This window comes from Melozone crissalis, unplaced genomic scaffold, assembly GCF_028551555.1.
Source record: "Melozone crissalis strain CALT ecotype California unplaced genomic scaffold, PUWL_Pcris_2 ptg000006l_1, whole genome shotgun sequence".
Lineage (NCBI taxonomy): Eukaryota > Metazoa > Chordata > Aves > Passeriformes > Passerellidae > Melozone > Melozone crissalis.
Window position 1 is genome coordinate 40,333,793 of NW_026535784.1, and position 18,966 is coordinate 40,352,758.

The following is an 18,966-nucleotide window of genomic DNA, read 5'->3' on the forward strand; positions in this document are numbered from 1 at the left end:
ATAAAGAATGACAAAAACTCTTGCTTTTATGTTTGAGTTCATTATCCAACCTTTTCAATTGGGTTGGGTTTTTTTTAACATCTGGGAACCCTAATGAGTTTTGTTAAAGAAAGCTGTCCATCATATTCCATAATTCAATATTTTTTACATTGAAGCTGACAGCATTTCCTAAAAAAACTTAGGAGAGTTTTTTTGTGAGAATGAGGGAAGTGCATAATTTGAATGTTGTATAATGTAGAGTCATCTGCCTGTTGAGTTTCACTTAAACTGACAGTGTTGCAGTTTGATCTGGTGCCATTAAATTTAGTGGGAATTTTGATACCGTCTTAAGTGGGTAAAGGGTCTTAACTTATGTTTTTCCTTCTTTCATGCAGGAAAATGGAATTGAAGCAAAGTTTTCTCCTCATCCATGCCCCAGCTGGACCCTAGACTGGACCAGTCTTCCATCTGCAGTCAGTCCTGGGGAAGGTGAGAGTTTGTGTCTGTGTGTGTATTTAACAGGGTCTTCTTCTGGTGAAGCTATTTTACTGTTTCATAAGAAAATATGCCCGTTTTCAGTATGTTTCAGAGCTAAGACAGGTAAGCAATTTCAAATCTGTATTAAAATGCAGTCTGTTTGTGACACATGGTGATATAGCCTCCTTCAGGTCATCAGCAGCTGAGGAGCAAACTGGGAGCAAAACATTGGCCTTGATTTCAGTCAGCAGTTGACACAACCCAAAATTCCCTACCAAGCTCAGTGCTTGGTTGTGTTTAGTTTTCCATGGAAGTAAAGGCATCCGTAGATACCTTCCATAGGAGTAGAGTTACTGTGGTTTTTTAGTATGTACAGATGGTAAAAAGAGGTTGACAGATCAGAAGAAAAGTGTATATAAAAGTGTAGGTGGTCACAGTGTGAGACAGAGGAAAATCAGATACATAGTGTGATTATTTCCCTGCACTGATGTATGTCATCAAATGAAATGTTTTAATTTTTTCCCTAGCAAGGCAGAAGCTGAAAATTTTGGGAAGAGGGGCTCGTTGAAATAAGACTGTTGAATGGATATACTGTGCAGCTGCTAAGGTTTGGAAAAGAGGAGATTATATTTAATTTGTGACCAACAAAGAAATGCAGCATCTTTTCTGTGGTTCTATTAGGCAGCATTTGAAAGGGGTTTTATTCCTTTTTGGAACTTCAGTCAGTCATGGAGTTTTTGCTTGTGTTCCTGGTCCTGTGTGTGTCAATGGATTCATTGTCTTCAGGTTCATTTCCTACTTGCTGCAAAGGCTTTGTGAGTATTAAGATCAGTTTGGCTGGATATGATTAGAGGTCCTTCCTTTAGGCTAATCCAAAGCACATTAAAGGGAAGGTGAAAGTGTGTGGATGTGGGGTTGGATGGTGATAACCCTTTTTGCTGCTGCTTTATTACTCTGAGGATATATGGAGATTAAAGCTTTTGGTACTGTTTGCTTTTTTCATCAAACATTGGGTTCACCTGTTAAACAAAAAAAGACATTTTTTAAAAGAGGATTTTTTTTTTCTTTAAAACAGCTTTTTATTAATTAACTTTTCTTATCCAACTGTGCAATTCAAGAATGAGAGGTAACTGACCTACAGTCTTACAAAGCCTTCTGACTTTTCTCATGAGTTGAAATACTTGTTAAGCAGGAAGTCAAAGAACTGAAAAGAAGTGCTTTATTTGTGGTATTTCATTTGAAATGAACCATCATTGCAGTAACAGTATGCATGAGATGGTATTTACTTACAGAGTAAAACAATGTTTACATTTGTAGTTTAGAAACATCTTTGAAATTTAAGTACCTTTGAATAACACAGGCTAGGACGGTAACACAGAGCATGGTGTTCCAGTTCTGTGGAATTAACTGATGCTTTGATTAAACAGTCTCTCAAACAACAATCCTGAAGGATCAGTATTAGCTTCAGCTTCCAGCACTGTTATTAAGTAAAGGATACTTTATTGTAGTGTGGCCTCTCAACAGAGAAAAGAAAATTTTGAAAATTTTCTAACCCTCATCATAAGCAAAATTAATTTTAATGAAAGGAACAGCACTTAATGATGTAATTGTCTTCTAACCAATATAAAAGTCTGTGACTTAGTGTCCATGTTAAAAGTTGTTTGTAATTGCTCATAGAACTGAATAATATAATAATTGTGGAATAAATGGTGTATTAGATGCAGAGCTATTTGATTTGAAATGGTCAAAATTGATTCAGTATATCCAGGTTGTTTCTGGGATTTTTTTGTGAGGCTAGGTCACTCTTATTTTTGTTCTGCTTTTTGTATTGGTATTACCTTTTGAATATTTTGACTTGAAAGATGCTTTCTGAGTTGAGAATACATTATGCTTAAAAATCAAAGATGGTTTAGGGAATCTGATGTTTTATGAAAACTTCGCTAATCAAGATATGCAAATTGTGTATTTTATTTTGAAAGTTAAAAGCAACTGTATTTTTAAAATTAAATCCAGACAGTCATTTATTCTGTAAAACAAAAAGAGTTTAAAGAGACACTTTAAAGTTCTCTGTTTCCCTTTCAAGCCTGTCAGAACTCTTTGAAAGACTTTGAAGATTTTTTTAATAGTGTTTTAGCCTCTTCCAGTGACTCAGGCATCCTGAAGCAGGAACTCATCCTTCTTTTTCAGCTGATCTTTCCATATCAGAGAGCTCTTTGCCTGCAAGCCACATGGGTGTAGCAATCCAAGGGAAGTTCAACTGAAGCTGCTTCTCATTAACTTCTCCTTAAGTTACAGTTTTGCTGCATTCATTTAAATAAGTTTAAACCACATTTGTGTGTGCATTATATTTTGCAGTTCAAGATTTGAAAAACCTATCATGGTAATACAGCCAGGTTGCTTCACATTCTTGATATATACTTGAGAAGTAAATAATTTTCAGTAACAAAGAGAAAGCAAAAATACTCATTTTTATAATATAGGTAATACTGGTATATCTTCTTTTACTGGCTTGCCTTAAAAAGAGTATTCTTGCAAAACTTTGTATTTCATATTTGACTTCTTAGGATCTTTTCTTTTGAATGTTCAGAGATAAATAACATTGTGTAGTTGGCCTGTGGACAATTTTCATGGAAGTTTGTATGCAATTACTAATTTTTAGACAAAAAGTTCTTCAGGTTTAACTGGAAATAATAACTTAGGCACATCACCAAACCAGATAACTCATGGTTGACAATGTACACTGTTTCTACTGTTACTGTACTCCTTCTCCCTTTTTCTTTTGTTATTGTCTTGGGCTACCAAGCAAAACAAGGGAAGGGAATTAATTACTTTATATTTTTATAATGCCTATTTGGAGACAGGAGGCAAAGCTATTTTACATGTTAAATTAGTATGTAGTAATGATTTTTAGGCACAATGATTTACTAAAATGAATAGTCTTTGAAAACATAGCTAGTTTCCATGCCTCAAGAAATCAATGCATATGCATTATGAGGAATACAAATTCAATATATTTATGTTTGCTTGAAGTCTGTTGCATTTTCTTAAGTGATGTTTTGATCTAGATGACAAGCTACAGCCTTTGAAATATTCAAAGTCTGCAAGGAAGAAACAACACTTGCTAGTGTATCTTATTAAAAATCATACTGGAAAGAAAGATTCCAAGTTCTAACAGCTGCATTTTGATTCAGTTGAGGACACATTCTCCTTGGTGTTTGGCCTGCTCTGTAAAATCCTGTTGTGATGGGTGATTGATGGACTTTCATGTGGCTGACAGTCATACTGCAAGGTGTCACCTTTGTTTCAGTGCCTTGCTTTGTAGGGTAAGTGTAAGCCCTCAGAGAATTACTGAAGCTTTAATGCTTCGTATTGAATATCTCCTACAAGAAAGTTTGGGTTTTGATGAGGTCTAATTGCTGGAGGTATGATTTTTACAGTTCACGAGTCCTTGTTAAATGAGTGTTTATTAGGCTCTGGAGAACTTTGTTTTGTGGAGTACTGTACATAAACTTCAGTGTAGGCTTTTTTAGTCCTGTTGTGGTTTGTGTTTGTTTACTGAACATACTAAAGAATTAAAATTAAATACTGCAGTTTGCCCGTTGAAATGTTTTACAGATTTATGGCTTGAGCACTGAAGACAATTCATAATGATTTGGTTTTGTAAATTCACAGTTGTTTTGGTTCTGATGGTTGAAGCATGTTCTTGATTAATCCACAATTAACTTTGACACAATGTCTGCACTTGACAGTCAGTGGCCTAAAATGACTTTACCTGTGTGGAATTAGAATGTGATCTGCCCTAGATAGAAAAATACGTTTTATTTGTTAGATTGTGAGGTTTTTTCTCTTTTGTCTCTGAAGTTATTAGGCAGGTGGAAGGGCATAAACCCCAAAGACATTAACTCATAGGTGCCTAGCAGATATTTTTAAACAAGGTTGTTAAATTAGTTTTTCAAATCTTAATCAGAAATCTTTAATAAATGTTAAGTAGCCTGCTAATTAACTCTGCCTTTTGTTTCATTTAAACTATGTGGTCTTTCTTTTACTCCTGATATAATTGTAGTAGAGTTTACTAGTTTCCTTCTCCCTTTTATATTTCTGTATTCCTTATTCATGGGATAAGGAAGCCCCAAAGTTACATTATTCATCTCTTAAACCAGAAGTTTAGAGGTTACATGTGTACTAAGTACTCCACAGCATGGAGAAGCAGGTCATTTTTTGTGGAAGATTACTGTTGAAGAGTGAAGGAATGCTGACCCATTCTAGCAGTTATGGTGTGGAACAATGTCCAGCATGTTATGATTAATATAATTCAAAAAGACATTTTCTTTTGAACGTGGCTCAAAATCATCATCAGAGGTATTTTTGGGGAATAGAAATGTAGAAATTAATATCCTTTAATGTTCAATAAGGTGTACTTAAGAGTGATGTGGTGCTACAGTGTCACTTTGTAGAGAAGGGGGTGATGACATATTTATTTTATTTGTATTAATTAGAAAGATTTAGGAGGAGACTTTTCTGTCTCCAAATATTCTAGATATGCTATTGGATAAAATGCTAAATTGTTGTTGACATTACTCTTCATAATATTTTTCCAGAATATACTAATATCTTAGTATTTGCAGTTACTGTAAAATTTAAATTGGTTTTCTGTAGCACCAGTCTTGACTTTAAAAGGGATATTTGATCTGCTTCAGTATTCTGGTATTTCTTGCTGTAAAATGTCTTCACTGCTTATTTGAAGATTGTTCTATATGTTTTGTCATTAGACTTCAATCCCAGTTACATCAATGATGGGGGTGTACAGCTTGTGTGCTTCAGCTCTTTTGTGTCACCCATTTGCCATATCCCAGAGTGTGGGGATTCATCATTCACTTCACCTATGTGGTGTAATCAACACAAGGATTTAAACTTATGGGGATTTTACCTGTTTTTGCAGTATTTTTGTAGGTCACTTAGGCTGCTGTTTTCTGCACACTGTAACTGAGGGACAGGTGAGTTTTAACGTGGCTGTTTCGTGTTTCCTCTGCAAAGCCTAAGCTGTCCTTTCAGGGAGAGGCATCAGGAGACCTTTGGTACCCCTGCAACAGCACTTTGGCATTTTTGCTTTCTTCAAGGTGTAATGTTTAGCTGTGCAACCTGTCTTTCAAGAGCAGAATCAGAGTGTGATTCACTCAGCTCTTTGTATGACTTCTGGAGCTAAAAATCTTCACACACCACAGGAGGGCAGCACAATCTCTTTGGATATGGAGCTTTGCCCTGGACTAAGGAGTCATCCTGGAGAAAGATGCTTTGTATGTGGCAGTTTTCAGCTCAGTAATCTCTAGTCCCAAAATATGGGACCACCTTTTGTAAAAGGTGACATGAAACAATTTTTCCCCTCCTTGAATTAGAGTTGGTAATTTAACAGTTGACTCATTCATTGTGCTGGATTACACCTGAAAGCAATAATTGCAGTATAAACACATAGCAGAGTAACAACTTCTGCCTTGAAAGTTTTCAAGTCTGAGAAAAGAGGTAACAGCTGAGCAGGGAGTGAAGGAGAGGGAAAGTTGATCAGCTCAACTTCTGCTGGAGTTTTATGTTCTTTGGGGAAAAGGAGTAATTCTGGGAAGATATTTCTAAGGAAATGAGGAGCTTAATGAAAATTTCTGGAAATTTTTTTCTGGCTTAAAAGTGACAATATACAGATATTTATGCAAGAGATTTATTGTTTTTAATTGGTCAACAAATACTGCAATAGTTCAAGAGCCAATGTTTTGGAATCAAAAAACATGGTAGCATCATAGGCTAGGTTATGGTTGGAGTTCAAAGGAAAGGGAAATAACTTATTGAATATGTTAGAAATAAAAATAGACAAATGAAAGGATGTAAAGGAGCTAACCAGTAACTCACTATTTTTTTATTTTGTAGCAACACTTTGAGCACATGAAAATATGTGACTATCCTCATTAGGATGGGAGGAAAGTAGAAGTGGAAGTCAGAAGGAAAGAAAAGTCAGAATGTGAGGAGCTGTGTGACCTAAACTTTGCACAGGAGCAAAATGTTGAAACTGAGCCCCAGAAACAAAGCAAAAAAAGATTCTCTCTCTTAATTGAACCTCTTATGAATTCTCTTCCTGATACAATCTTGCTTTCAGAAATAAAGGCACTGGGAAATTACACAGAGGATAAGATCAGATTGACTAAGTGTGAGAAGGAAGGTATAGTCTCTGAGCTTATGCACAGAAAAGGTTACAACCTAGAAAGCAAATGAAACTGAGCCCAAATGTGTCTCCTTTTCTTTCTCAGTGACAAAATAGTGCAAAGACTTCAAAAGAATTTAAGTTATGTTCTCACTCAAGTTTTTTGACACTCATATTTTGTTCTGGGGCTAAGTCCTTTAAAAACATTATTTGTTGTTTCTTTGGGGGGAAAGTAGGACTTGCTGGAAGTTGAAATATTTCATAGATTATTTAATTCTCTTTTTTTTTGGTAATGATCTTTGGAGAACTCATTAGATTATTTGTAGATTATTGGTGAATAGATAATTCGAACTGTGTTATCAATTTGCAATTTTGATTTTACCTGATTACTGAAACTCTATTAATCTCTCCTACTTAGTATTTAATATCCTTAAGTTATTTCTAAGGCTACAGAGTAGTTTCCAGGTTTCCCAGATTTTATGTGCATTCATAAATTATCATAGTAAATAAAATGGAGTTTTATTTTGTGGTTATTAAAGTAAACAGTTTCCTGCAGAAATGTAGGCAAGCATGTTTTGAACAACTTATTTTCCAATGTCACGATTTTCTATGTTGCAAGTATAGAACAAGTACAGAAGAGTACTTCAGAATCATTACCAAGGTATTGTCAAGTTTTGTGCAGCATTAGTGGATTTCTGGGAGCTCTTCACTGACATTTTATAAGGAGTTGATGAATCACAGGAAGGATATTTCATCCCATAAGATGTACCTTGAACATTGTGTTAGTGCCCAAAGGTGAGTACTGTGTGAGGGGCTGCATTCACCTTCTTCCTTCCCCCAGGCTTGCTGTGTTGCAGAGCTGAGGTACGGAATTCATTTCCAAACCATAAATCAGCTGTGACAACGTGTGAGTTAAGGAGGAATTTTTCTGTCTCTTGGAGTTGCTTATGGATTCCATCTGCACTTTCATTGGTTTTGGATATTCGTGTTAAGAGCCATGAATGCATTATTTGATTTGGATGCAGTTGTACATTGGATAAGGTCATGAGTTTGATTTTGGCTTTTCCTGAAGGCAACTTTTTGTGCACAGTTGTTCATTTAAAGTTCTAATCAGCAATTTCGAGGAAGTCAGTACTGCTGTGTTTAAGAAAAAAAAGCCAAGCCCCATAGTGTTAAGAAACACCATAAAATTACTTTGAATGATTCATTATCTGTTCTGAGTAGTTTGATTGTTTCAAAAATTTTAATTACACAAAGGAAAGGCCAGACTACTGTATGCTTAGTGTTTTATTGAAGGTGGTATTAATTATTTTGTACTCTAAATGCCTCTTCTCCAGATGGTTTGGAAATGCTTCTGAAAAGTTAATTTTTGGCTCATGTCTCATGTCAAATTTCTGGCATCTTACCATAGCAATATCAAAAGGAGTTCACATCCTTTAGAAACTTTTAAAGCATTAAAGAGCAAAGTCAAGTAGGAAGTTCATCTTTTTGTAGAATTATTTTCTAAGTGCAGGAGAATAATCTCAACATTAAAATGAGTCAAACCTAATCTGAAGCAATAAAATTTGTCCCCTACTAGTGTGGAATATTGGTATAAGCATCCAGAGATAATGGAGAGAGATATGGTGCCTGTGTTTCAGCTTGAGCTTTAAATGTTTTGTAGGTCTGTCATGGAGTTGTTGGTCTTTGTGTTGGTGTTTGAATGGCTCATGTAAGTAGTGTGAGTAGACTAGTTGAGGTATCATCAATGTAGTCATTCCATCAGCACACTTTCCCTGGAATTTTCTGATGTATCTGATTGGTGAAGGACTCTTAAATCTGCTTAAATGCTCTTGAATATCCCACTTGCAGATCTTCCTTGTGTTCTTGTGGTTTTAGTGACAACAATTAAGAAACAAAAGAACATCTTCTCACCTCAAAGTTTAAGGTACTTCTGAGTGCTTCCATGAAACTCAACTGGACAAACTTTTTATCTTGTGGCTGCATTGCCTGTTTTCTGCAGGATTTCATTTGTTAGGAACCAGAGTATGTTGGACAAAAGTAAAAATGGGCTCTAAAACTCTGCTGTTTTATACAAACACTCCTTGCTGTCCTAAACTTTGTACCTGATATCTTTAAGACTGCACTGAACATCAGCTCGGGTGGTAAATTGGTCTAGGCTGGATACATAATTTTCAAGGTCTCATACAGAAACTGGTTTTCCTTCTCTGGCCTTCATAGCTTGAGACAGGGAGAAATGTGGATGCATGTCATGGACTGCCATGAGCTAGCATTTCATGCTGCATCCTGGATGGGGTCATGAGTTTAGGCACAAGTTCAGGGGGATTTAATTAACCCGTGTCTTTAGCAAACAGCACAGTGCTTTTACTTGCACAATGTTTGCTAGTTTTGTGCAAGAAATAAGTCAATTTGTAGATATAATATCTTGAATCATGCCTCATATTTCTATTACAAAACTGTAAGCATTGTGAAAAGTCTTGTAACCAGGAGGTTTATTTTTTTTTGTATGTAACTTCTAGAATCAAAGGTTAAGAAAGGATATTTACTCTTAAACAGCTTCTGAATTTATTCTTGTTGCTAAGTTCTTTACCCATCAAGAATAGCTTTTCTATGTGTGCTAATGCTGAATATTGAGGAATATGATTATGAAAGCCAACATAAATGGATATATAGTTATCTTTCAGAATTGTTTGTGTTTTATAATGTATTTTTTGAGCACAGTCTATTACTTGACAACTTTTGTGAAGCACTGCCATTATTTCTTCAGTATGCTCTCATCATTTTCGAAAGCCTGAAAATGATTTCTTCATTAAAATAATCTGCTTCTCTAAAAACACAACAAACCCCCCCGAAAACCCAACCTGAACTGAGACAAAACACTTCTTAATCCTCTATTTTATGCTATGCAAAAACATCTGCCAAATGGATTACTTTCCAACTTATCTGCAGCACGGATTTGACATTCCTCTGCTTGCGCTTGTTACCGGGTGCTTTGGCCCACTTGTGATCTCACTTGATGGATATTGGCATTATAAGCTCTCTGTAACTTAGTTGGATGATAGGTAAGGCAAAATGCAGAAAATGAGTCATACCTTCAGTCAAGCTTTCTTGACATTTTGGATCTTAATTGTTTTGTAAACCCAGGTTAGTTTGTTCTTGTTTGTATTACCCAATTCCCTTTTGTTTGGGGTTTTTTTTTTTTTTTTTTTTTGGTGGTTAATACATGCATTTTGCACCTCTGTATGTTTTTAACTGTGTGATCATGGTCGCAGCTGATTCCCACTTGTAGGGAGCAAGTAGAACATATGGCAGAGATTATCAACGTTGAACTCCTATTTGAGCCACAAGGTCAGAAATTTCATGTAGAGATCAGGTTGGTAGGTTGTTGCAATGACAAGCAGTGGGGCTGAAGATCACAGGAGTAACTTTCTGCAAAGCATTGGAGTTGCTTGTAAATTGCACTTTGCCTGGGTTTGTGTCACATTCAAAACATGCTGGTTTAGGTGGACACACTTGTTCATGATTGTGCTGTTGGCAAGATTAGCAGATTTTGTGGTATATTTTTTCCCTGAAAGTCCTGCAAGGATAAATGAATCTTGAATAATTAGACAGTATCGCATATCTAGTTCAAGACTCTTTATCAATAGAGCTTTTTTTTGAATAAGTTGTTGATAATTTTAATAAATATGGAAGTAGCTGCTTAGAAGCTGTCTGTTTCTTAAGCTAGCTAAACAGATATAAGGAAACTTCTTTCTGACTTTGTTTTTGTTTAGTAAATTTTACTAATTTCTGCAGTGGCTTGTAGAGCTTACTCTTCCTTACTGCAACCATATGTGTACTTTGTTTCAGAGTAGAAATAGTCCTGCTGAGGTAGTGTAAAAATGGAGCAACAAGAGCTTCAGTAGAATCATAGCTTTTTAATTTTGTTATTCATTAAGATGACTCAGATTTGCTACTGTGCAGTATATACAATACCAAAGAAATGAGCATTAAGACTAGTTATTTCTTTTGTATCAGAAATATGATACATAGGTGAGTGCTCCCTACTGCAGGAATTTTATATTTAATTTAATTTTGTTGTGTGTCAGAGAGGGACAGAGCACAGTGCTCAACTAATTCTTCTGAATTATTTTCAGTACTAATTAATTAATTAAAAGAAAAACACCAGCACTATAATATTTTAGTTACTAACTCAATACTGCTGTATGGAAATTCAAATCTGATAGAATGTGGTCTGTTGTCCATTTGTAAGATATCCAGTGGCTGCTGCATGAGTAAAATTAGAAGCATACTTTGTTATTATATTTTTTTGTATAAAGCTGCAGTACAAGAGAAGAAATGGGCTTTACAGACTTTGATTTATCAAAGGATCTTGAATTCCTTTGTACTTAAGGGGGAAATTGAATGGAAAACCATTGATTCTCTTCCATCCTCAAATTTCAATGCCTGTAGACTATCTTGCATAGGTGCGCAATGGAGGTTGTGATTACTATTACTATCAGGTTTTCATGGCTTTTTTAATTAAAAATGCCTCTTAAAATTGCTGAATACACTGTTAAGGATACTTCTGTAGTCCCATACAGTCTTTTTCCTCCATTGTAATAAACACTTTTCCATGTAATTGCAATATAATTTTTATTATAGATATGCTTATTCTATCTTTGGATCTTCTCAGCTTGGTTTACTCCAAAAGTGGTTTAATGTAAGTAAAATAATCCCATCAAAGTGCCTCAAAATAATTGCACTATTAAAGCAGAAACACCCATTTTAAGGATTTTATTTGTATAACACTATTGATTTGACTGATGAACCTTCTCACTGCGGGTTAGCCTTTGTGCTGTGCTGCATTAGTTACTGTCAGAACAGTTTTGTCCCTTTGGCTTGAGGAGAATTTGCACACAAGATGCATACCCCATTGGCTTACTGTTCTCCAAATGCTTCCCCTGCTCTCTGGGTAAATAAGGGCTGGAGCATCTGCAGAACATCTGTCTCAGAGCTCCCAACAGGAGTGTGGGTGTCCCTGCTCTCAAAGGTGGGGTCCATGCAAAGGTGAAGGATCCCTGTGTTTCTCGGTTCCTTTCACCTACTTTGGGGAGCTTTTATTTCCTTGAGACCAGTTTCACTGGGATCTTTCCTTCTCAATTCCCTGCACAGCTATAAGTCCAGAGAAAGAATGCTGCCTGGCAGTGTGTACATTTTGTGTGAATGGGATGCAGTAGGAATTTTGCAGAGTCTTCTGTGTGGAGTTTGTCAACAGGAAGACAGTGGGGTAACAGAACATGCAAACTGTTAACCCCATTCTGGAGGTGACTATTGCTGTCTGAGCTTGATATGCATTTGCTTGAGCCCACTTTGTGTGTGTGCATGTGACAGGCCAAATTTGTTCAAATATACCAGATAATCCTTACAGTATAGAGGTTTTACTTTCCTCTTTATGTAGCGATTTTAGAATGTCCTCATTTTTAAATGATGCAAAGCATTCCTATAGTCATTTATCAGAAATATATGCTTATATATATTAGAACAGATTTTATGTTTAAGAACAGCTAGCTGAGGCAGTGCCTAGCAGATGCACTTCTGAGACATTTCTTCAGCAGGTACTGCTATAAAGTCTACGAACTATTAATTTGTTTTAATGCTAGACATCCCCTCTTACAGTTTATTAGATGATGATGGGGTTTGTAGCCCCAGATACTTGGTGACCTATCAGATCAATTTCTGCATCAGCATTAAAAGATGATGACAGAGTAAATGTGTCTGTATGATCTCCAGTACCACAGCTCTATCCACATTTGGTGGTGGTGAGGGAAAAGGAGTTCTGAGATGGTTTTTGCACTAGAAGGACAGTAGGGCCTCCAGAGGTCTTACCCAAAAAAACATTGCTGGGATGACTTTTTGTGCTGGGCTTTTTTGTTTGTTTTCCAGCTTTTGTCTCCTTTGACATTATACTGGCACATAAAGTTTGTGTCAAAGCTCATTTGCTACACAACAAGCTACAAATAATTATCTGTTGTTTGAATATCTTAGGTTTATAAGTCTATGTTTAGTTTTATTTTTTCATTAAGGCAGATGTTTCATGAACATGCCTTCTGGCAGTTAGTGGGAGATATATTTTCTTTTTAAGTTTCTGAAGGCAGATATTTCTTTAGTCCTAGTCTTTGTTTAGTTGACAGCTGATTAATTTCTGTTGGAAAAGAGTTCATAATTTTTCATTTCTGTTGGCTTCAATTTACAGAAATTCAACAAGCTGTTTGAATTCACTTCGGTACATGCTGCACAGTTTTTCAGTCTCCGTCCCCTCAAAACTGTTATAAAGTAACAAAATGAGTACATGAAGGGGATACTGTTGTACATTTTCTCCCCTTACCAATTAGTGCAGAGGATTTGTGTGGGAGATAAATTTATGGGTGACCTTTCTGTTTAGTTAGGTGGCCTTAAGTATGCTGGTAGTTTGTAGAGTAAACAGAAGTGATGTGTAAAGCAGAAGGTGCTGCCCTTTGTCTGCAGCCAGCTGCTCCAAGTCTCTCTCTGTGGAGGGGCCAGATGAAGTCATGACTTTATTTCCTAATGCTCCCACTTGAAAAGCCCGTGGAGCTGGAGTGCACTACTGGGCTGGTGCCCACAGTTTCATTAACTTTTTCCCCCCGCATTGAAATCCAAGTCTCTGTTTCAAAGATGGTTGAAGGGATTTATGGATTTTCTTGATTATTTGCTTTCATAAACTATGTAAGAATAATACAAAAGGCCACCTGGCACAAAGCTGCTTACCGCACAAGAAAAAGGAGCCTTTTATTATTGGAACCATTGATTAGGCAACAAGTGCCAATTTTATGTATTTGTTGGCTTAGAAACTCACTTTTGCCTCTGCTTTGGGTTTCAGGAAAATGAATTAACCTGTGACAGTATTTTCAAGCTTGGGTACTTTTTATTCCTTATAATAACAGAACACTCCCTTCTGCTCTTTTGTCAAGCATGTATGTAGGTAGTGGAGAACTGTGTGCACAGCTATCTTTTCATCAGTGTTTCCAAGGTTATCTTTCATTGGATTAACCAGAATTTTTTTAAAAATTCACCATTAGGCAGCTTTTGAATTGATATAATCAACTTGTCTCTTAACTGGTATTTTATACATGCTCTGAAAACTGTCTAGGAATGTATTTGTGACGGGTTGTGTAGCATAAGCTGACCAGTTCTGTGTTATTTGAGAGGCATTTCCTCCTTCTTTTAGTTTGTAGTCCTTCACAAATGCATTAAAACACATTGAAATTTTATTTGAATTTCATATTCTAAACTTGATGTAAAATGTTACTGTCTTCATGTTGCATGTTTTTGACTTGTCATGAAGAATTTCGGTTTATGCCAGGATTATTTAATTTCACAATCTTTCTGACATAAAGAGTGCAGTAAAGTAGCATTAGTTGGTAATGAGTGATTATTGCTATGTAATATGATCCAGATGACCACACCATCATTTTTATATATTAAAAGGAAAGGAATGGATATTTATTTTGTTTATTTCATTGGTTTGTCTTCCACTCCATCATAATTTGTTTGTGCTGATTGTTGTCAATCTGTGCTTTACCTAACTTGGCATGATTTGAATGGGTCATTTGGATTACTGACAACAGTGAAAAGGAGCACTTTGAACAGGAGCATTCTGCAAAATGCTCTGATTCTGTTAGTGCGGATAAATATCTGTTACAGCTTTAAAGGTGGTGAGGGTACCAATGGCCTGGCTGTCTTTAGGAATATATTTGTTACAAAGCCTGGGTTATTTTCTCTAATAGTAAATGTCAGTCTTGATTAGCCAGTGGTCTGGTTCTTTCTACATAGTTACAGCAGTTCTCCAAGCTGAGCATGCTGAGATAGATGTTGGTTTCAACCCAAACTGGTTACTAAGAGCCCCAGAGACATTTTAAAGGGCAGTTTAGGAGCTGTACTTGGCTGTGGCCTGCTACCTGCAAAGCTGCCCAGCAGGCATTCTGTGACAGGCACTTGATTGTGGCTGAGGGACTGCCATCTCAGCAGCTTGGGGCTTACTCATTGTGTCCTCATAGTCTGGGAAAACACTGGAGGGAAAACACTGTGAAAAGAGAAATGCTGGTTGAAATTTTTTGTTAGTGGGTTTTTTGTTTGTTTGCTTTTCTAAAATCTGTTATGCAAACTACTAATGGCGAAAGTGTATTTATTCTGGAGGCTAAACAAACTTTAATGTTGATCATCAGTGTTCACAATGGTAAAGTGGTAACCTGGCACAAGCAGATACTGATATTCAACATCAGAGATTAATAGAAGACTTACACAAAGCTCACTTAAATTGTATAGGAAATATCCTACTTAGCTATGAATTCAAAGGAAATAATTGCGTTTGCTATCTAAACTGCAGTCCATTTTGATTCCCCTCTGCCCCAACTTTGCTTCAATAATTAATTAGAAAAAAAAAAGAAATGAAAGGAAAAAAGTTGAGTGGTCAAGCAGTTACTGTTACTGAATTAAAACCTTATGATGGAATTGAGTAATTCCTGTATTTCCTCTGAACTCTTGAATGTTTTTTCAGCTCTTTTAGGTAACGTAAAGCACATGAATACCAAAGACCCTCATTTCATACAGCAAATTTGATTGACTTTCCTAAAATTTTCATAAACTCCAGATTTATACAGGATCAAGCTGTAAGTGCTGTAATAATTGCAGTGTGTAGATCAGACAGAATTCAGAGAATGGAGAAATGTGTAAACTTGGCCTTTCCATGTGCAACTTGGATGCCTTTGTTTGGAAGTTATATACAGCCATTGTGAAATGATGTTATTTGCATGTTGAAATGTCATCAGACCTTTGCAGTGTGGGATTTAATTTTTGCAATGACTGAAATTCAGGATGAAATTTCAAGGATGAAGTTCCTTTTCATCAGGATGTTCTGAGGGATCTCCTCTAGCCATTCATCTTTGTAAAGTACACAGGCCTAATGTGTGAAGTTCAGCTGAAAGTCCTGCTGTTTGTCCTGCAGCCAGTTGTCCAATTGCTTGACACATAAGGGCTAAATGAAGCATGTCTGTCTTCCAAGCAGCTATTTTTTTGTTTCTGGCTTATTATTTCAGGCTCTCTCACTCTTTTTGATAAGCAAATCAAAGACAGGAATCATCCAAATTATCAATATAGCTAATATGTATTTTTTTTTCCTTAATTAGAGGTGCTGATGGGAATTCATGAGTTGGTGTATATACAATATATGAGAAGGAGTCTTTTGGGCTTTCCTTTAATTCTGCAATTCATGGCTTCCTGTACAGAGGCAATTCAGTCCTTACCTTTTCCTTACCAATCAGTTACAAACAATTCAGCATAAGGAGCTCAGCAAGGGAAATCTCTGTTCCTGCTGCCTTTTCACTGCTGAGAGCTGGTGCCCTGCAGGCAAGCTGCTGCTGGCCAGCTGGGAGTGGGAATGGCTGCGGCTTCTGGCCCTTGCTGTGACCTCTGCTGGGGAAGGAGCTCTCCTGTTTTCACAAGGACCAGCACTCTTAGGCCCTGGTGAGAACTGGCTTCAGTTCCCCTTTCTCAGCAAGACAGTAGCTGGTAATCAGTATATTAGGCTTGTGAGAGGTAAACAAAACATTTGATTCTGGTTTCCTTGTTGGGCAGTGGCATCTTCATTTGAAGATATTTGCAGAAAGTGAGCAAGCCCTGCCTCCCAAGGCTGGGTGTTGCTGACATGTGGTATAATACTGTGCCTAGCTAGAACAGCAGTCTTTTTGGGGTTAGAGACCTTTCCCCACATTCAGTACAGCACAGGCTGCTTTTCCCTATCCTTTACTCATCCCCAAATGTTTTATCATCTTTCACTTTTAAGTTTTTCATTGCTGTGCTTTCTTCCTCACATCTTAAACACTTCACCGTAAGTAATAGGTGGGTTTGGGCACCTAGGGAGCCTAAGATATAGGCAAAATAGCTGGCTTGGTGGAATCTTAACCCTAAAGGAGTGAAGGTAAGGCATAAAGGTGAAGAAAGAGGAGTGGGAGAGAGTGTATGAATACATGAGCAAAGAAGTGGAAGAAGGGTGACTGCAGAGTCTTTTGTTTCTGCCCATAATTCTGTCATGACATTTTAAAAGAAAATAATTCCCTAATCTTTGGGATCCTAGAAAAATAGCTTGAAAGTATGAACCTCTCAAAGGCTTCAGAATGAGAAGGGTGACCAGACATTGTCATTTAGCTTAAATGTGTAGGAGCTGAGAACTTTGGAACTAATCTAATGTTTTGGGAAAGGTGTTGACACATGTTTTTTGTGAGGATTGCTGTTGGGCATTATTATAATGTGAAAAACTTGGAAGAGCATGGCTAGAAAAAACACTAAATGCTGATAGCCCTCATTAATTTAACTACATATAGAGGCTTCATAATCTAGTACAAAATAGTTTAAAAATAGTGTAAACAGTAGATTAATGTGCTAATCTTATGTTAGGTCTTTGTTTTCTAGCTTGCTTTTTGCTGAGTATTTAGAAGAAAAGTTTTGAAGATAATTAATTGGGAAAATACCAAACCACAAGTCTTTTTAAAGTAGGACATAGTTGCATTCAGGGAGACCTCAACATTAATTTTAATTTCTTTTTACTAGTGGCTGTATGTCTTTATGGCTTTTAAAGGTGCCGTACTCTTTTCTTGCTTAAAAGATTTAATGCAAAAAAAAAAAAAAAGAGCAGGCCAAGTTCCTCCTGAAGTTCCTGCTTAGGTTGTCAAGGGTCAGTTTTCATAGCTGTCTGACCTTTTTAGACTACACCAAGATAGTGTGTGTGAGATGTAGGGGGTTTTTGTGCCTGAAGTGATAAAACTATTTTGCACAGCTTGCTTTAATAAAGAGCAGATTGGTTAGTAACATCAGGAGGGACTCCTATCTAAAAAAACCCAATAAAATGCTCTCATGGAGTGCAGTTGTCTTTCCTGTCCTTTTGATTATTGCCCAATGTATTTTAAATCATGCATTGTAGCATTCTCTTATCCTACTCCCTTGGCTGTAGCTAAAACATCATCACATTTCATCATAAAAAACTTTATGTAATAAAAAGTAATGTGGCCTCTGGGATTTTCTTTTCTGGCCTTACCTGTTGACTCAAAGTGCATGCTGCACATTCTCCAGAGGGGTAGTTTATAGGCTTCATTTGTGATGTTTGGGAGGTTTTGTTTGTTTGTTTTCCCCCAGCCCAGTGATTGCTGAGGCATTTTTACAATATGTGCACATGAGTGACTTTAGGAATGCTGCTCATTCTCTGAGGCTTCTCAGGAACATTCAAGTGTTCCAAGTCTGGTCTTTGCAGAATGGAACTGATGCCTTCCGAGCTGCCAAGTGCAGAGTAGCCATGTGTTCTCAGCTGTAAGGAGGCTCCAGGCAAAAAATGTTGGTCATTTGTCAGTCCCAAGCTTCTCAGAGGTTAGTTAAAAAACAAAACACAACTTTTCTGAAAGTCTAATAATTGTTGGGATGAACTAAATTATTGCAGTGCTCTGATAGTTGGAATGTCTATTTACCATTTCCTATGCCAAAACAACTTAATAGCAATTTTGTTCATTTAATAGAGATTGCTACTTTTAGAAGTATGCGAAGCTGCAGAGTTGACGTGTGTGCCTGTTACCTCTTTAAAAAGTAAGCTTTTGCATGCCCTTTTACCAAATAGTAATAGCTTGTGGGGTGTTTCCAAACCTCATAGTTCCCGAGTATGTTTTGATAAACATCCAGTAGGGTGGAAAAAAGCTTACAAAAACAACAACAAAAAAAAGCCCAACCATCTACATCAGAACTGAGTGGATAAACATGACTGCTGATTGCTTTTATTCATAAAAATATACTCTGGCCTTCAGGATATGTTTGCTTCTGCTTCAGACAGGCATATTATAAAACAAGCTATTCCATAAGAAGTTAGTATTAAAAAGAAAGGAAAATTAGGTTTTCTGTATTGCAACCTCATCTATAAAACAGCATTTTCACTGAATCTCTAGCTCATATTTTAGTTCTCTAAGAGAGAATGGAGAGAGAACTTAAAAATGGGAGGAGGTGAGGTCTGGAGGACAGTAATAAATGCACAGCCCTTTGGTTAGTGTTGCTGGGTGTTTTGTTTAATGTCTGTGATAAAGTTGTATATTTTGTGATAGGACTAATGCATTAAAACTCTGATGCAGAAGTAAGGAAATACTTATACAATCAGAACTAGATGGTTTGGTTTTTTTAGTTTGCCCCAACTCAATTACTTTTAAACTTAGATCAGAAAAGTGTTTTAAGAGGAAATCAATATTTTCATATTCAACTGTGTTAAAAGAGAGATCAGAATAGCAATTTTCAAATGT

At 36.6% G+C, this 18,966-nt stretch overlaps 1 protein-coding gene across 1 annotated transcript in view; it reads left to right on the plus strand.

The window, feature by feature from the left end:
- Positions 1–18,966, plus strand: part of GSTCD (glutathione S-transferase C-terminal domain containing) — a 47,421-nt gene that overhangs the window by 8,371 nt on the left and 20,084 nt on the right. Inside the window, exon 5 of the mRNA XM_054295889.1 lies at positions 375–468. Coding sequence (XP_054151864.1) covers positions 375–468 — 94 coding nt within the window. The remainder of the gene's footprint in view (positions 1–374; positions 469–18,966) is intronic.